Raw genomic sequence first — 17,332 nt, 5'->3', positions numbered from 1 at the left:
AACTTGGGCTTGTTGTTCATGGCGGTTTGCTCTGGACGGCTTTGCTTTAACGCATTTGTGGCACAAGCACTTTAACAGTGGTTAGCAGTGGTAATGTGCAGAGTCCTAAAGCCAGCAAAAACTAGGTAAAAAATGGAGGTGGTAGGCAAAAAGTTGAGGGGGGCACCATTCTATGGCGGACAGGCAAACAACAACAGAAATCTACAATATATTATGTGTTGTGAAAGTTTTTGCACATGTCTGTCACATGTCTGTAGTTGATATCATGGATGTATGTGTAATTTACTGCTTGAAAATGAAATAAAGTGTTAAAAGAAATTGAGACTTGAGTGTGGTATGGTAGCAAAATATAGACTCCCAAATGTCTTTTGACCACAATATTCTGCTGCTGGTATAATGACAGTGAAAATATAGATGGACATAATACTGAGGGTAAACATGTTGTTTGTTTGTTTTGGATTTTTGTAATAATATATTTTCAATATTGTTTCTTAAATTATTTTGGTATTATTATATAGTACATTTTAGTGTTCCAGTGTTTCTTTTTATAGTTTTTGAAAATATCTTTAAGTTTTGATTTTTTTGTTCTTGCGTTCTAATTGTTTTTAGATTATGGGTTATTTTAGAGGTTAGCTTGAGTAATAATTTATTGAAAATGTTGAAATAAAGTATGATTTTATTGTTCAACTGTAGTTAAGTTATAGTAGTATATCTCACTCCTTTTATTTATTCATTTATACTTTCCCCAGGTTTAGCTTTAGTGGAAGTAGAATAACAATTTCACCACCGCAATTCCTGTACTTTTCCCAATGTTTGCAGGACTGAAATATAAGAGAAAATCTAACTTCACTTTTTGTTGCATTCTTACATTGCTAGCAAATTTTACCCCCTTTATTTACTTTCCATATCTCAGCCCCTTTCCTTTATGCACTTTCTCAAATTTATTTCCGGGTTTAGGGTAGTATATCTCATATCATTTTATTTTTGCACTTTGCCCAAATTCATTTCAATTGGAGGTAGAATTTGGTATGGAGTTAAAATAACGCATCCCGCCTTTTTGATTAATGCACTTTCTCCAAAGTTTGTAGGACTGGAGTTAGAATAGAAAATCTAAACATTTTCTTTATTTACGTTACCCAATTTTACTTGGATTAGAATCAGAAAAGTAAATCTCTCTATGCCTATTCATGTAATTTCCCCAGTGGTTTCATTTATGTACTTTTCTCTAATTTAATATATTCCTAGTTATAAAATATTTGTAATAGATATTTTGATTAAATATTATGTTATTTGTTGCATACAATTTTTTGTAGTCTATATTGTGGTAGTAGATTTTTTTATACGTTCTATATTTATGACTGTAGATATTTTTGTATGATATACTCTGCTTTTGTAAACTCATGCAGTAATGGAATTTTTGGACTCAATTCTATTATAATCGTGTAATATGATGGTATATTCTGACTCATATTGTATTAGAGGGGAGTTATTGAATGGTATAAAGACATATTCTTGCATATTGCTTGTGCAGGAAATTCCCTAGGAATGTTACCGGTTACTTTATTATTATGTATAGTCACCTGTTTGTTAATTAACTAGAATAATTTAATCACTTCTATTACAGATACCTTGTGAGATGTAATTGATCACTTGAGACAGCTGTACCAAACAACTATTGGATCAATGTATTCTTTGGAATGTACTCAAGTGTTTAGATGCATAAACTGAATTTTCAAATCCCTTTTGCCAACATGTTGAAAAATACAGAACTCATTGTCAGAAGAATTATTTGGGATTTCAGACTCAAAGTGTATGCCAGCTTAAAGCAAATCAAATTGATTCACATAGTCATTATGACTAGATCAAAAGCTTAGTGCATCAGTTTAGACTTAATTTCCAGATGCAGTGTGACAGACTGTGAATAATATGCCACTTTCATTTTGTTGGGTGGTCGAAGTTAAATAATGTGAGGATTTCACACCAATTAGTTTCCTATGAGACCACAAAGTGTTCACTTCTTTGTTTCTGCAAATTCTTTGTGCTATCTATAGAAGCTATGGGCCTGGTTTAGAAGTTGGATGTATTTACTCCGTAAGGGTGACGGAGTATAATAATCTGTTACCCTGATAGAGTACCCATCCTCAAAATGTTGAGTTTTCTGCTGGCTTAGCATGCAGCTCTAGTCATTGACAGGGACTGCTGCCACAGCGATTCCTGTCTATGAGTAAAAGGTTTGACAGACTAATCTGTTAAACATAATGGCAGCCCGTCAAACTTTTAACAAGTTTTTGTTTCTTCAAAAACAAAATTTCTAAGCAGGATTTGTTTTGGGAAAAAACAAAAACTACAGACCCTACACCATGGGTGTTATCTCCCATCATGCGGGGGTCATTTAAACATTCTCACTGCCCCTTACCGCCAGATTTTTCACAGCAGTAAGGGAGAGTAAGTACTAGCAATTCATACGCCTGCTCTAAATCAGGTGGGTGGTCGAATGGCCAACCGTCTGGCAGCCTGATGGAGTCAGTGATGGAAATGGATGAGTCTCTGTCATACTAAAGGTTCATCTGATTGTAAATGAGACGGTCTGCCCTTCACTTTGGTGGCGAGAGTACTCAGTCGCCAAAATCAAAATCAGCCCCTATAAGAGTAAATCTCTGTTCCCATATCCATAAGGATTGCCCCAATGCTGCTCCAATTTAGGAATGACTCCTGCATCCCAGCTGTCCAGCCCTCCTCGGCCACTACTTAATGGCGGCCGCTGCGGGGACAGGCGAGCAAGACCACTGACTCATTGTCAGTGAAATTGCTCTCCCTCCGTCACAGCTCCACCATTAAGTGAGGCCTTCCCCCAAGCCCCTGCACTCTCGAGTGTTGGTGTTCGAGGCCCTCCTCCACCCGCAGGTTTCACCTGCGCCTCATCCCTTGTGGTCCAGTGGACCTCTGTCTCCATTCTCTTGCTCTGCTTTTTCTCTCCTTTTTCACTCATTTTTTCCCTCACTTCTATCTCCCCCCTTCACTCTCCTTCTGGGTCTTTCCTCCATTTTCTGTTGTTTTCCCCTCATTTCAAGCTCCCCCCTTCACTCTCTTTCTGTGTCTTTCCTCCGTTTTTCACTCAGTATTTACCCTCATCTCAATCTCCCCCTTTCACTCTCCTGTGTCCTCTGTGTCTTTGCTCCACTCTTTCTTGCACTTTTTCTGTCATTTTCCCCTCATTTCAAGCTCCCCCTTCACTCTCCTTCTGTGTCTTTCCTCCATTTTTCACTCGGTTTTTACCCTCATCTCAATCTCCCCCTTTCACTCTCCTGTGTCCTCTGTGTCTTTGCTCCACTCTTTCTTGCTCTTTTGCTGCCTTATTTGCACTTTTCTCTCTCTTTTTGCCTTTTTCCTTTTGCCTTTTTAAGCTTGTTTTTCCCCGCCGCTGCTGCCCCCGCGGCCTCTCCCCTTAGCACGACCAGTGCGACCGGCCCAATCCAGCTCCGCTCCTACCTCCCAGCTGTTCAGCCCTCCCCGACCCCTACTTAATGACGACCACTGCCGGGGCGCCATAGGCAAGCTCGTCTGCGCACGTCCGCGTCCCGACTGCGACCAGCGCCAGGAACCCTGGATCTCTGCACCGCCAACGCTACGACCCAGCGGCACTCCACGCTCTCAACCCAGGCCGCAACAACAACTGCAAGCTAGCATCACCAGCCGACCCCCACGGACCCTTCAGCTGTCGCCGCTGCCGGCACACCTGCAACACCGCCAAGACCACTGACCCAGCACAATCCGCCCGCAAGAAAACAACCAAACCAAAGACCCTGCAATGTATCCTCCTCAATGTCCGATCCCTCCACAAACACGCCACTGAAATCTGGGACCTCCTCAACAGCACTACCCCGGACGTAGCATTATTTACCGAAACCTGGACCAACACCACCTCGGGACCGGACATCGCCATTGCCATTCCCCAAGGATACAAGATCTCCAGGAAGGACCGCCCCACCCGCCCGGGAGGAGGAATCGCCATCGTCCACAAATCCACCCTCCGCCTGAGCACACTCCCCGACGAGCCCACAGACCTGATGGAACACCTTCACTTCAAGATACTGGCCAGCCCTACCTTCACCCTCCGAGGAACCCTCATCTACCGACCCCCTGGACCCCGCGGACTTTTCGCCAACTCCATCACGGACATCATCTCCCTGCATGCCATCGCGTCCACCAACTACACCCTACTGGGAGACCTCAACTTCCACCTCGACAACCAACTGGACCCCAGCACGACATCCCTCCTGGACAACCTCCACAACATTGGACTCTACCAGATCGGGACCGAATCCACGCACTCAGCAGGACACACCCTCGACCCCCTCTTCACAACACTTCAGCATCAGAACACCCACCATCCACAGACACCAGCACCGGCTCCCACAAAGAAACTGGACCAGAATCATCGACGACCAGCTAACCTCATCACTCAGCAACTCCATCCCCAACCATCGCAGAAAACGACGACGCCAACACCGCAGCCCGAACCATGCATAGATGGATCTCCGACAGCGCCAACACCATAGCCCTCCTCAAGAAAAACAACAACACCCACGCCAAGAAAGCTAAATGGTTCACCACCGAACTTCGAGAGTCCAGACGCACTTGCTGCCACCTCGAAAAGGCCTGGAGGAACACCAAATCCACAGAAGCCCACAACAACTTCAGAGCCGCTACCAATGCCCACCACCAACTCATCAGAAAAACGAGGACAAAAGCGATTGAAGACAGAATCTCCACTCATGCACACAACAGCAAAGAACTCTTCAACATCATCAAGAAGTTCGCCCAACCCACCAGCGAGTCCACTGACATCCCTCCCTCACAAGACCTCTGCGACAAACTCGGCACCTTTTTCCACCACAAAATCAAGAGCATCTACGACAACTTCGACGAAGGCAACCAACACACTGAACCCTTACCAACCACCCCTGACACCCTGAAGCCAGCGATCGACAACTGGACAGCCCTCACCACCGAAGACATACTGAAGACGATGAAATCAATCCACTCCGGGGCCCCCATGGACCCCTGCCCCAACCACATTTTCAACAGAGCCGCCGACACCATCGCACCCATGCTCTGCCACACCATCAACCGCTCCCTGGCAACCGCCTCGTTCCCTGACGACTGGAAACATGCTGAGATTAACCCCCTACTGAAGAAACCTTCGGCGGACCCCACCGACCTAAAAAACTACAGACCCATCTCCCTGCTCCCGTTCCCAGTGAAATCATCGAGAAAGCCATCAACAGCCAACTCACCACCTTCCTCGAAGAGCACAACATCCTCGACTCCTAATCCGGCTTCATAAAAAAACACAGTACGGAAACCACCCTCCTCGCCGCAACAGACGACATCCGTACCTTACTGGACAAAGGAGAAACAGCAGCCCTCATCTTCCTCGACCTCTCAGCGGCGTTCGACACAGTCTCTCACCGCACCCTAATACGCAGACTCCATGACGCAGGAATCCAAGACAAGGCCCTCGACTGGATCCGCTCCTTCCTCTCCGGCAGAACGCAGCGTGTCAGACTCCCCCCTTTCCTCTCAGACCCTACACCTACCACCTGCGGAGTCCCCCAGGGGTCCTCCCTCAGCCCTACGCTCTTCAACGTCTACATGGCTCCGCTCAGCTCATCCTCTCCCTATACAAAGAACCCAAACCGCCAGACACAACTTTCGAGAAGGCATGGAAGCCGTCGCCAAATGCATGAAAAACAGCTGCCTACAACTAAACACCAACAAAACGGAAGTACTCATCATGGGCCCAAACCCAAATGCCTGGAACGACACCTGGTGGCCCCCCGTCCTCGTAAGCCCGCCCACCCCCACGGACCACGCACCCAACCTGGGAATCATCCTGGACTCAGAGCTCAAAATGGACCGCCAGATCAACTCCGTCTCGTCCTCCTGCTTCCACACCCTCCGCCTCCTATGTAAGACCTTCAAATGGATCCCCCTCGAACACAGAAAGACCATCACTCACGCCCTGGTCACCAGCAGGCTCGACTACTGCAACGCACTCTATGCCGGAATAAACAAAAACCTCACCCGCAAGCTAGAGAACATCCAAAACGCCGTGGCAAGACTGGTCCTCAACCTGCCAAGACACTGCCACGTCTCCCAGCACCTGCGCACACTCCACTGGCTCCCCATCGAAGCTAGAGTCACCTTCAAGATGCTAACCCACGCTCACAAGGCCCTCCACGACACCGGACCAGCATACCTGAATAGCAGACTCAAATTCCACGCACCCCAAAGGACCCTACGATCAGCCCAGCTCGCCTACGCCGTGGTCCCCCGCACCAGAAAGACCAGATTGGGAGGCTGCTCCCTCTCCTTCCGCGCGGCCAGAGCCTGGAACGACCTTCCGCTCCACCTCAGACAGATAACATCGCTCCCCATCTTCGCAAGAAACCTCAAAACCTGGCTCTCAACAGACCCCCTCCTTGATGGACTGGCACCTACAACCCCCCCCCCCCCCCCCCTCTACCCCCCAGCGCCTTGAGACCCTTACGGGTGAGTAGTCACGCTTAACCAACACCTGATTTGGATTGATTTGATTTGATTTGAATGACCTCGTTATAACACACTACATCACAATGCATTAACCACCCACAGCCCAGCTACTATTCCTATCACTGATTGGCCTTATATTTGTCTTTAACCTAGTACCGTGCTCCACTGCCTTTTGAGCGGGTTCACACTATAGAAATACTGTATACATACATGCATACATAATCATACAGGATGAATGCCTCTCTTTGGAGATATTGTTTTATTTCCAAATTTGAATATACATTGGGTATTTGAAGGACTCTGTATACTTATAATATTTCATAGGCCATCAGTGACAAGTTGGCAAGTGCCCTTTTATTACAAAACGTCTGCAAGAATGATAATTTACAGTACTAAATCCCAAAGGAAGGGTGCATACAGATTACTGTCCCTTAAAGGCTCAAGGCTATTACTTTTGCAATCAATGTTCTGAAACTTAGACAATAATTCTCAAAATTTGACTTTCAAAATTACCTCAGTCTTAAGGAAGCCTATCACATAAGAAAGGAGTGAATTAGCTGTAATCTACTGTAGCTGTAAGAAATGAAATTCAAAAACATAAAATGGAGAGAGAAACTAGTCTGGTTACATGGACACTGGAGACAGTATAATAGTTTTGGACTCGCAGTGATGCAATCCAAGTAAATAATCTCCCAATCCAAGAATAAAAAGTATCCATCAAAGGATTTTCTAAAGAGGGTTTGAGGATGAAACAGGGCAGAAAAAGTATGAAAAATAAGGCCTTCACAGCATGCTTGTGCTTGAATCAGAAGCCTTTTACCCAGGAACTGCATCTTCTTGACAGAGAGTACTGCTGTTTTCTTTCTTTAGCTGCCTCTAAAGTCAGGCATCCTATGCTTCTGCTGGAGGCAGGAGTTCTCTTGTGGGCGAACGTTTCTATTGTGTAGAGTGAGTGTTGCTCCTTACTGCCACTCTTTATATGTTTTAACATTCCTTTTGCATAGGACCCATTCCCCTATGATTGGATGGTTAACATCTTTATTTCAGCCCTGAATGTGCGTAAGTTCCACATTGGATGCTGGAACTATTAAAAATGAATATTAACCTGATTGAAAGATCTGCCCACGCCACTCACTATGCACAAAATGAACAACATATTTCTCCAAGAGAATTTTTCCAAGGCTGCCATTTTGTCTTTTGTCACCTTGTTGAGAAATTAGCATTTGTAAGGAACTTCTAAATTTCACAATACCTAGAGAGAGGTATGTTTACTAAGATATTGAGTCAGGTTTGCGTAAGGTGATGCAAATCAACACAAAATGTTTATTTGAAATTTACTTTCCAATGCAAAACTTGTTTTGCACTGTAAAGTCGCCCGAAAGGAGTTCAGAGCAATGCCTTGCACTGCTTTGCATTATGTAGCATCAAGGGGGTGCTCCCTGCATAGTGCATTGGCTTCCCTTGTGAACAGCCATGGTTTTAGCGCAAAATCCCATCTACTAAAAAAAAGTCGACCGGGTTTCACATAAAAAAGAATGCTTTTTTGACATTGGCATTATCAAGGAGAAGTGTTTTTATTTCTCCAAAGTTTCCCAGCTTTGTTTGTGTGCTGCACTGTAGAGCACACATACAAAGGAGTACAATTTCAAAAGTTAGTCTAAGCATAGTATTTTGTACTACAAGGATATCCTTCCAGTGCAAAACATATGCCAGACATCAAGTACACACCCTTGCATTAAAGTGCGGAGGTGTATGCATGGTGCTGGCAGCCTGATTGTGCACCAGCACTGGAGCGCGAGCAGGACAGCACCATAGCTCTGTCCTACCCTCTTATGCAATGCAATGCAGCAACTTTGGCTGTTGCAATGCTTTGCAAACCATTTTAGTAAATATACTCCCTAGCTTCTAAATAAGCATAACTGCCCAGTTTCAATGCTCCTATGACATTCAGATTGGCAGAAATAAATATCTTGGGATGTAAATATCTGATTGACATCTATTTTCACTTATATTTTTCAGGTGATCTCGGTTGCAATTTTGACTTTTAGAATACACTAATTCTAGTAATGTTTTGTAGTTATATGGTAACTCAGCTGGTTCCTATACATAATGGGGCCTAATCACAAACTGCATTTTGTAGTATGTTTAGAAGCACTACAGTAGTACTACTAAAGTACTACAAAATGAAATTCACAAGCCTGCTAGTGTAAATCTCCACGTCTCCTATTATTTCTATGGTCAGATCCACACCCATGTAAGTTTACTACATAGTACTAAATGTGGGAGCCACCAGAAGGAGAGGAATCCCTGGAAAAAGGAGCATTAAATAGGAGGTTTTAGGTAGGAGTAAAGAAGGGTTTAGGGAAGTTAGGGAGGGGTTTAGGAAGGGACAATAACCCACCCACAAAAAAGTAAGTCCATTATTATTATAAAACTGCACTTTTAAACTTATTACAACCAAAAAGGTACCCAAAACAGTAGTAAACTACCAGCTCAGAGTTGGATTACATAAAGCACCACACATGGCCAATCACTGGGACTGCAACACCCTCTCATAGGAAATAATAGAAATAGATAATTTTAGTAATTATAAAGAATTTCATATATATGTGTGTGTGTGTATATATGTATAGTGCCGTATCATTTTATGTATTTTGTTATGAGTTTAATGTTTAAAATACATTTATAAAATTAACTACTATTTATCATAGAGCTATTTCTTTCTAATTTATGACCTAAATAATCTTTACTTTTACTTTTCCTTATACTTTCCCGTAGGGAGACTCCACAGTCAAGGTGGAGATCTCCCTATGGAAAAGTATAGGGGACAATTGGAAATGTTTTAATAGTTATAATAAACTAGTAAACATAGATTTCTGTTAAAATATAATTTTCATTAATATTATATATATTTTACATTTAGAATTAAATAAAAAATGATGATCTAATATGAGGTGGCATGGTGTGCAATTAAATGTAAATTATTTTTCTGAAGTTTAAATAAAAATACAAAAGTTACAAAAAATGTTTTTATTATACATTGATAATGAATAAAAGTGATGTATAGGATTTATTGAAAGTAATTTAGTTACATTTTATCAAAAGTTATTATCACTTTTATTTTAAAATGTTAAAACGGTTAAATATTTTATAAAGGAATGATAAATATTTTTTATTTTAACGTTAAAGTGTATTTATTTTTTAAGTATTTTAACTAATTTAATTAACTTAACATTATTTGCTAGGGGGGTTATTTTAAGTCTATGTTTCAATTATTTACTACTACTGTTTGTTTTTGACAGTTATAACTTACATTCATAACTGTTCCTTCACGCCCTATTTCACAGGTTAGAGACTTGGAAGACTACACGTTTTTGTAACTTTTCATTTGGATTTTGTGAATAGTCAGGAGTAGAAACAATACTCATAAGTGTAAAAGTAAATAACGTGTAAATTACTCACAAGTATAAGTCATCTTTATGAATAGCCCAGAAACAGATCAGTTTCATAGATTGTGGCCCCTTTTGACCTCGCCACCGTTCAGTATTAATCAAAAAGGCCTGCAGCCTGAGACACTGCCATTCAGGGCCCAGTAGTTGTACTACTCTACGCACTTCTTTTAGGGTCTCCTGCTTGTCTCTTAATTCATTACATGACCTAAAAGATTTAATTTATTTTGATACATGTATTCCTTCACTCAGGACCAGCAAAAAATATTAGCTGTTCTACACGGATCACAAATGTTCATACAGTTCACTTCCATGGTATTTCCTTAATGTGGAACCTGCCTAGGAGACTGCTATCAGGTGGGGCTACATGCTAAAAGATAAAATGGGGACATTTTATTTGGATTATTGTAAAGAAAGGCACTATGAATCTAAGCTCACTATATTTGTTTTCCTTTGAAATATTACAGTATATTTAACTGGAATTTTCATGTGGCTAAGTCACCCACAGAAAATGTACCTACTAGGTGCTCCGATCAGACTACATCAAAGTTGTAAAAATCCTCTAAGCCATCTCCATGCAATGCACGGCTGTCACAGGGCGCATGTCTCTTCACCACGAGACTCAATTTGAAAAGTGACAGTGCCTATCTATGCAATGTTCTTTTTAACTGTTATGTTTGGGTGTGGGGCACTGCAAATGGATACTGAGAGCCTGTGCAATTCTTCCAAAAGGCTTGACAACTGGAGGAGTACTACTTCAGGTCCTCATATATACCTTTGGGAAACCCCCTCATTGTGGTCTTAAATTTGAAAGAGGACTAAGGTCGAGTTTCTTCATAAGGTTATGTAACTCCGCTGTGCCTTGCAGTATTGTTTTTATGTACTCAAAGGAATACTTTGTTCCTTGTTCTAGACATTTACAGTGCTCAACCGCTCCCTTTACTAAATGGTGCTAGGCCTCTTTGATACGAAATGAAAGAGATGTTCCTATACTCTGGTAATAAATCAATATTCAACAAAATCCCTAATGTTTAGCTAGCAACATTTTAAGCCCCTTAATATAGGTCCATTACAAATCATAATATAATGTATACTGTACATACCTATAGATATCTACTCTGACATGTTTATCTTCAGTGCATAAAATAAATTGAGGTACGTAAATGTTCCTTAACTGTTTTCTATATTTACTGTGATCTGCTGCATTGATCTCACTTGCAGTGATTCTGGAAAGAGGTGTCTGTTTACGTATTTTGGGGGCAGTCCAATAGCTTCTTTTACCTTTCTGCTGCAGCAGACAATGCAAAGTCAGAGATCAACTGCTATAGCTAATCTAGAAATTAGTGATGTTCCAACAGGAATGCATTTAAAAAAATGTACAGTAATTTAGTCTCGCTTACCAGACAACTTTTAGCTTTCTGTATGTGGAACCCACTTGTGGGCCATACCAAAGCATTGCAATGAACCTAGAGCTCACCCTTCGCTTACCAATTGTTTGCTTTATGGTTGTTCTTATTTGCTTGCTTCTTATTCGATGGCATGCCTTCTTTTTCCTGTTTTTGTCTCTCACATGAAGCATAGTTTCACCATCCTTTGGATTGGTTGATTGGTGTAGTTCCAAAGTTTATATTTAGAGAGCTACTTTTTTTTTCTTTGAATAAGCAATCCAACCAAATAATTCTTGCTCTCTTGCATGTGCTCTTTACCTCCACCAAAGCCTGCTTTTGCTTCTCCTCCCCTAATGGTCACTTGAAAACATAATTTTAAATGTTTACATTTTTTGGAAGAACCCATCAGCTTCCATTTGCTACTGGGTCTCTCCACATTCTAAACAGTGCTTTCATGTGCCTCGGTTGCATTTCGCTCCCTCACCCATATCCTGTTGCTTGCCCCTCATCACCCCCAATGCTCTCCTCCATTGTTCCCTGACACTCGCAATCATTTTAATATTTTTTTTATTTTAATTTTTGGAGAGCCTGACAAATTCAGTTTCCTGTCGGGCTGCTCTGCTGTCTCAAAAGCACAATCTCATAACAAAATTATATTTCTTTAAAGTCACCAATCTCAGTGGCATTCACCATCTTAAATATGAACATTCTATTGTTGTGCACATGCATGGTGACATATGCATGCTCATACATCATCATGTAAGTGTGCCTCTACAGAATGATGCAGCCGGGTGTAGTGGCCACATCGTTGTGCCATTTTCTTCTTTTGATGATGCTCAACAGTTTTGCATCAGCAAATGCCTGGGTCTAATCTGAGGTGGCATGGTGTGCACAAGAATGATGGGCTGGAATGCTACCTGAGCAATTACCAGTGGCTAGACAAATTGGAAGCATTCCTCCCATCACCTTGTGTGTGTTTTGGGTGTACGGATTTGTATTCTGAGCATAGTAGGAAGAGGTGGATGGCTTTGTAAGAGTCACAAAGAGATTCTAATTGTGGCATGCAGTCTTGTAACTGAGTCGGAGTATTGAAGGTGGCAAAGGAGGGTGCATGGCTTACCCTACTTCAGCATCCATAGAGGCAAATTAACATTATATCCAATGCCTTTTTGGTGGTATAACCTACAAGTATCAGATTAGTTGAAGCATTGGTTCCTTTTAACTCTGAATCGTCTGGCCGTGCATGCTTCACATCGACCCTCTGTGACCAGTCTTCATAAAACTAATCAATAGGGTTTGAGTATGTATGGAGATTTATGGTAATGTAAAACCCACAAATACTCATTGGAGGCAACAATCTGTGAATTACTGCTGACAAAATTACCAGTGGCAGAAACTGCTGCACTACAACATATCAGTGGCAATTTTGCTATTTGTGATCCTGCTGATTTGGGATTTAACCATAGGTTCTATGATCTTCATATTTAACATCCTACGCATCGCTAGTCAATCTCCACTGATTTTGTTGCTTATGGCCAGGCACTTTTAATGAACACTAAAAAGAAATCACACACATAACACAATGCTGTATCGGTTTCATAGTCTAAGTCCTTTTTTTACTTTCATTGCAGACATTTGGAAGATAACCAGATCAGTGTCATTGAACGTGGCGCGTTTCAGGACCTTAAGCAACTTGAGCGTCTGTAAGTATGACACATCCATAAATGATCACTGTTCACCTGTAAAAGAATTAAGCTTTTCTCTCTGCCTGTACTGCACTAAAACAATGCACAGAATTGACAGTCTGGAAAAGAACCGGGGCACATTTTGGCAATCATTCTGGGTAGGTTAGCTACCCCCTCCATGTCATCGCAGACAGTCTATCGAGCCCTGGACTTTTGTGTAGTAGCCTAATGCCTTCTGGATGTTGTAGTCTGGGTTTGCTTCCATTGAACTAATTGATTTGTAGGTGACAAAATCCCCCTAATTCTGGTAGTCTAGATAAAATATAGCTAGAATATATACATCTTAAACCACAAGAGTTTCCATGGTTTTGCTGTGAATGTGGCTGTTTTTGGTCCAGATTAGAAGTCACTGCAACTATTGAGCAGAAGGAAGGTTTCATTTTAGCCTCAGCCCATCGCAAAACAGAAAACTCCAATCTGGGCTTGGTTTATAGCTATATTTGAAGAAAAACTGGAGCTGTGTTATTGTTTGATTGACCGACATTGCTGAAAGTTGCTCGGCTTGAGACTGACTCAACTTCTCTCTGTCATGGAGCAGATTCTGTTTTTACAGCACTGGCTTCCAGACAAAAATGTACTCCCACAACATTTTAAAGGGGGAACACAAGCCAATTTTATTTTATAGTCGGAGCCTTTCGTTCCTTCTGACCGCTCCAAGGCTTACTTTTATTTTTTCAGTCCCCGAGGCGGGGTGCATAGTTTTTTTTTTAAGGTACTGAACACAATTCCTGAGCTAGAGGCTAAAATTCGAATTTAGCTGATATCTTCAAGAATAACGAGAAAGTGCTGTGCCCCTGCTGCCCCCCCAATGATGTCTAATGTGAGAGTGATATGAAAGGACAGGTGGCTTTAAGTCCAACCTGAACACATGAGTTTGACCCCAGAAAATACCACCTCTGAACAGGAAGTGCCAACTCTGCACAGGATATGTAATCTAACAACAGAAGTTTAGGGTTCAGCAATCCCTGCACTGGCAACGCTATGGCGGCCTCCTGTTCTACAATCTGACAATTTTTATTCCTATATCGGTTCTCTAAGAGCTGGCACGGGAAACAGAAAGGCACTGGAGGGGTCAGAAGGGAAGTAATCACCTTCAAACAAGAAGAAAAAAACCACACAGATGACGGTAGCCATCTGTTCACAGCAAAGCAAACAGTCTGTCTATATTTAATTGAAAATAATTTTACAAATTTTCTGTTTGTCATTTACGATTAATTATTTTCAGGAATAAATAGATTTTATTTTTAGGAGTTGAAGCATATTGTCTGAGTTTCAAGCTAATGATTAGGTAGAAATGTAACCTATTATGACTCAAACATTACATTAACTTTTCCATTCCATTCAATAACTTTATTTCGGTCTCAGGGGCCATAAAAGTACAGTTCATAGCAATATAAAAAAAGACAGTATATACATTTAAATCATGGATAGTACACCATCATAGAACTACTACGTATGCCAGTGCATAGAAAGAAAAACCGCACATTTGAAGACGAATGAACCTAATTTGAAATATATGAAATAACATGATTCGTTATTAAAGTGCATGTGCAAAAAAAGCCAGTTAACAATCAAAACAGATAAAATTGGGCGACTATCCCAAGTTAAAACAGTAAAAATATGTGCAAAATAATAGAGACATAATTACTAGTTTAAGAAGGTCCACCGAGCTTTCCACATGGATTTTAAAAAGCGGGAAACAGCAAAAACAGTGGGGGCTTGAGTATCATATTTTAGAACTCTGTATGCCACAGCGCATTGTGTAAAACCTAAATTCTTGCATAGTTTGATAAGCCAGTGCTGGCGTATTGATCTGTAGGCGGGTCAGAAGAAGAGGACGTGTAAATCTGTCTCCTCCTTGTGACTGCACGCAGGGCATCAATCTGAATCAAATTTGGACCATTTATTAGTGAAACCGCGAAGCTGCAGAATCCCCATTCTAAACTGCATATACAGTTTTCTAGCCGAACTAGGTTGGAAGTCCTCCAAGAAGGACTCCATTGAATATTCATCTTTAATTTGGATAAAATCAGCTGTCAAACGGCCACAGGACGAGCTTTGGATAACTGATAATTTATGCGTTCTATAAGGTCTCATCAGTTCCAGCCGTGAAATTGATGGGCATGATTCTTTCAATGGCTTTCCACTCTAGCTTCTTAGTAAGTCTCTTACTAGACCAGACAATATAGCGCCGGTTTCCATTTTTTTTATGACTTGTTACATGGATAACAGTCCATTGCTTACAGAGTCCCATAAAGTGGACAGGGAAGGATAGAGGGTATAGTCTCAGAAAAGTAACAGAGAAGATGGAGAAAGGAGGGTGGTGGATGTTGAGGAGTGAAAGAGGAGAGAGATTTGAAAGTGAAAGGGTGAATAAGACAAAAGTCTTATTCAAAAGGAGAGAAGGAATGGCAGAGAAGGAGGCAGATGGAGACCTGCAGTGGCAGAGAGAGTATGAAATGGAGTTGGAGAGAAAGGTACAGAAAGCCTTTAGGAGTTTGTGCAGGGATCACTATTACAAGTGATGCAACGCGTATCACACCCAGCAATTACCAGGTGTGATCAAATCCCGCCCTTCATTAAATCACCGCAAGTGAAACATGCCAGAATTTAAGAAGCGGAAAAGCCCAATTATTTTGCTGCTTTAAGCAGTGAAATATGCATGTTATTCCTCAAAAACTCTTAATAATTGATAATTATATAATCTGATAAATACCAAAAACCCCATAGTCAGAATTTTATCAGTTGCGATGATTATTTAATCCAACAGCGACTCCTCGTAATCAGGCTCAGTGATAGAGAGACTGTGAAAGACAGAAAGAACCCATGCAACATAGAGGCAACAGAAAGGGATCACTGCACCCAAAAGAAAAGTCTGGGTCTTCTTGTCAGCGAGCGAGGAACAGAAAGTGTACCATTATAAATAATCACCACTTTGTTAACAAATAAAACAAACAATATTAAAGCATACTCTTGTGAATTACCATAAATAAGAGAGAACAAATAGAATGCAAAAGATGCCGAATGTTAGCATATAAAAATAAACATCAGATGGTCATGATATATGTGCCGGAAAACATGTTCCGTCTTTTTTTTGGCCAGTCGTTTTGAGATTTGATCATTCACGATGATCAGACTGCCATTAGAAAGTCCTTTCCCTTTGGTTCATATCGAGAAAACTTGATGACCGAATTATGTATTATTATTATCTGCTTAACAAAATGCCAACGTTTCAGCCCAGCCAATGTTTATTGTATTAGTCAATAACACTATGGCCCCAATCATGCACCCAAAGTGTTGGAAGAATTATTTTACATTTTCACTCTGCACTTGCGGTGCGGATTTGGACTGGGCAATAAGGAACCTACAACATACTACATGCCATCACCTATCCTTCTGGGACCTTAGTACCCTGACAACACCAGGGCAAATGTGTACCGGCATTTCCAGACTAAATAAGTTCTCACTGATATTTGAGCTGGAAAGGGAAACAGTTGCATTGAATAGCTAATACAAAAGGTAATTTTACAATTGTAGATTTATTCAAATGTTTATGCAAATATCAGTGTAAAGTTGCACCACTGCAATCTGTTTCATTAAAATGTTTTAATACAAAGCTGAACTGGAAAAAGTGTAATTTCTATACTGCGACTACTGCTAGCAACATCTTGCAACAGAAGCCATCAAAAATGTACACTGTAGTCATTCAAAAACATCTGCTCAGAAGATATATTATGAGCCTTTTCACTTATTCCGCAATACAGCATGGGACATTTTTCCAGACCAGACTGTTTTTGTTACTATATTATTTATATTTTTGCAATTTTTGCAGATTGCATATATTTGAATAAATAGCTAAAGAAAAAAGAAAGAAATATGCATGATTTCAAAAGCCATTGGCTTTGCCAATCCTTGTATATCCTGTACAGTGCAGTTGCCTCCACTTTGACACAAAATTCATGTCCTGTAAAATATGAACTCGTTTTTTGTGAAGCACGTTAAGTTGTTTTGAAGGTAACAAATGCATAGGGTGTGTTGACATATGACAAATAGAAATATTTAAAAGGTTATAAAGGAAATTGTCATGTTTATGGAAAAAATTAAGTCTCATTTGGGCACTAAAAAATAAAGTTACATTTGGGCAAAGAAAAAAAGTTACTTTTGGGCACGTTCTGCATAAGAGTAAATGGTGAAC

The 17,332-nt window shown here is 41.1% G+C and overlaps 1 protein-coding gene across 1 annotated transcript in view; it reads left to right on the top strand.

The window, feature by feature from the left end:
- SLIT3 (slit guidance ligand 3) overlaps positions 1 to 17,332 on the top strand; it is a 1,010,870-nt gene that overhangs the window by 82,997 nt on the left and 910,541 nt on the right. The window contains exon 3 of the mRNA XM_085617848.1: positions 13,024 to 13,095. Within this exon, the coding sequence (XP_085473974.1) occupies positions 13,024 to 13,095 (72 nt within the window). The remainder of the gene's footprint in view (positions 1 to 13,023; positions 13,096 to 17,332) is intronic.

Source organism: Triturus cristatus, chromosome 7, assembly GCF_964204655.1.
Source record: "Triturus cristatus chromosome 7, aTriCri1.1, whole genome shotgun sequence".
Lineage (NCBI taxonomy): Eukaryota > Metazoa > Chordata > Amphibia > Caudata > Salamandridae > Triturus > Triturus cristatus.
Note: the sequence above shows the minus strand (reverse complement) of the source record. Positions and strands in the feature narration are given on the sequence as shown.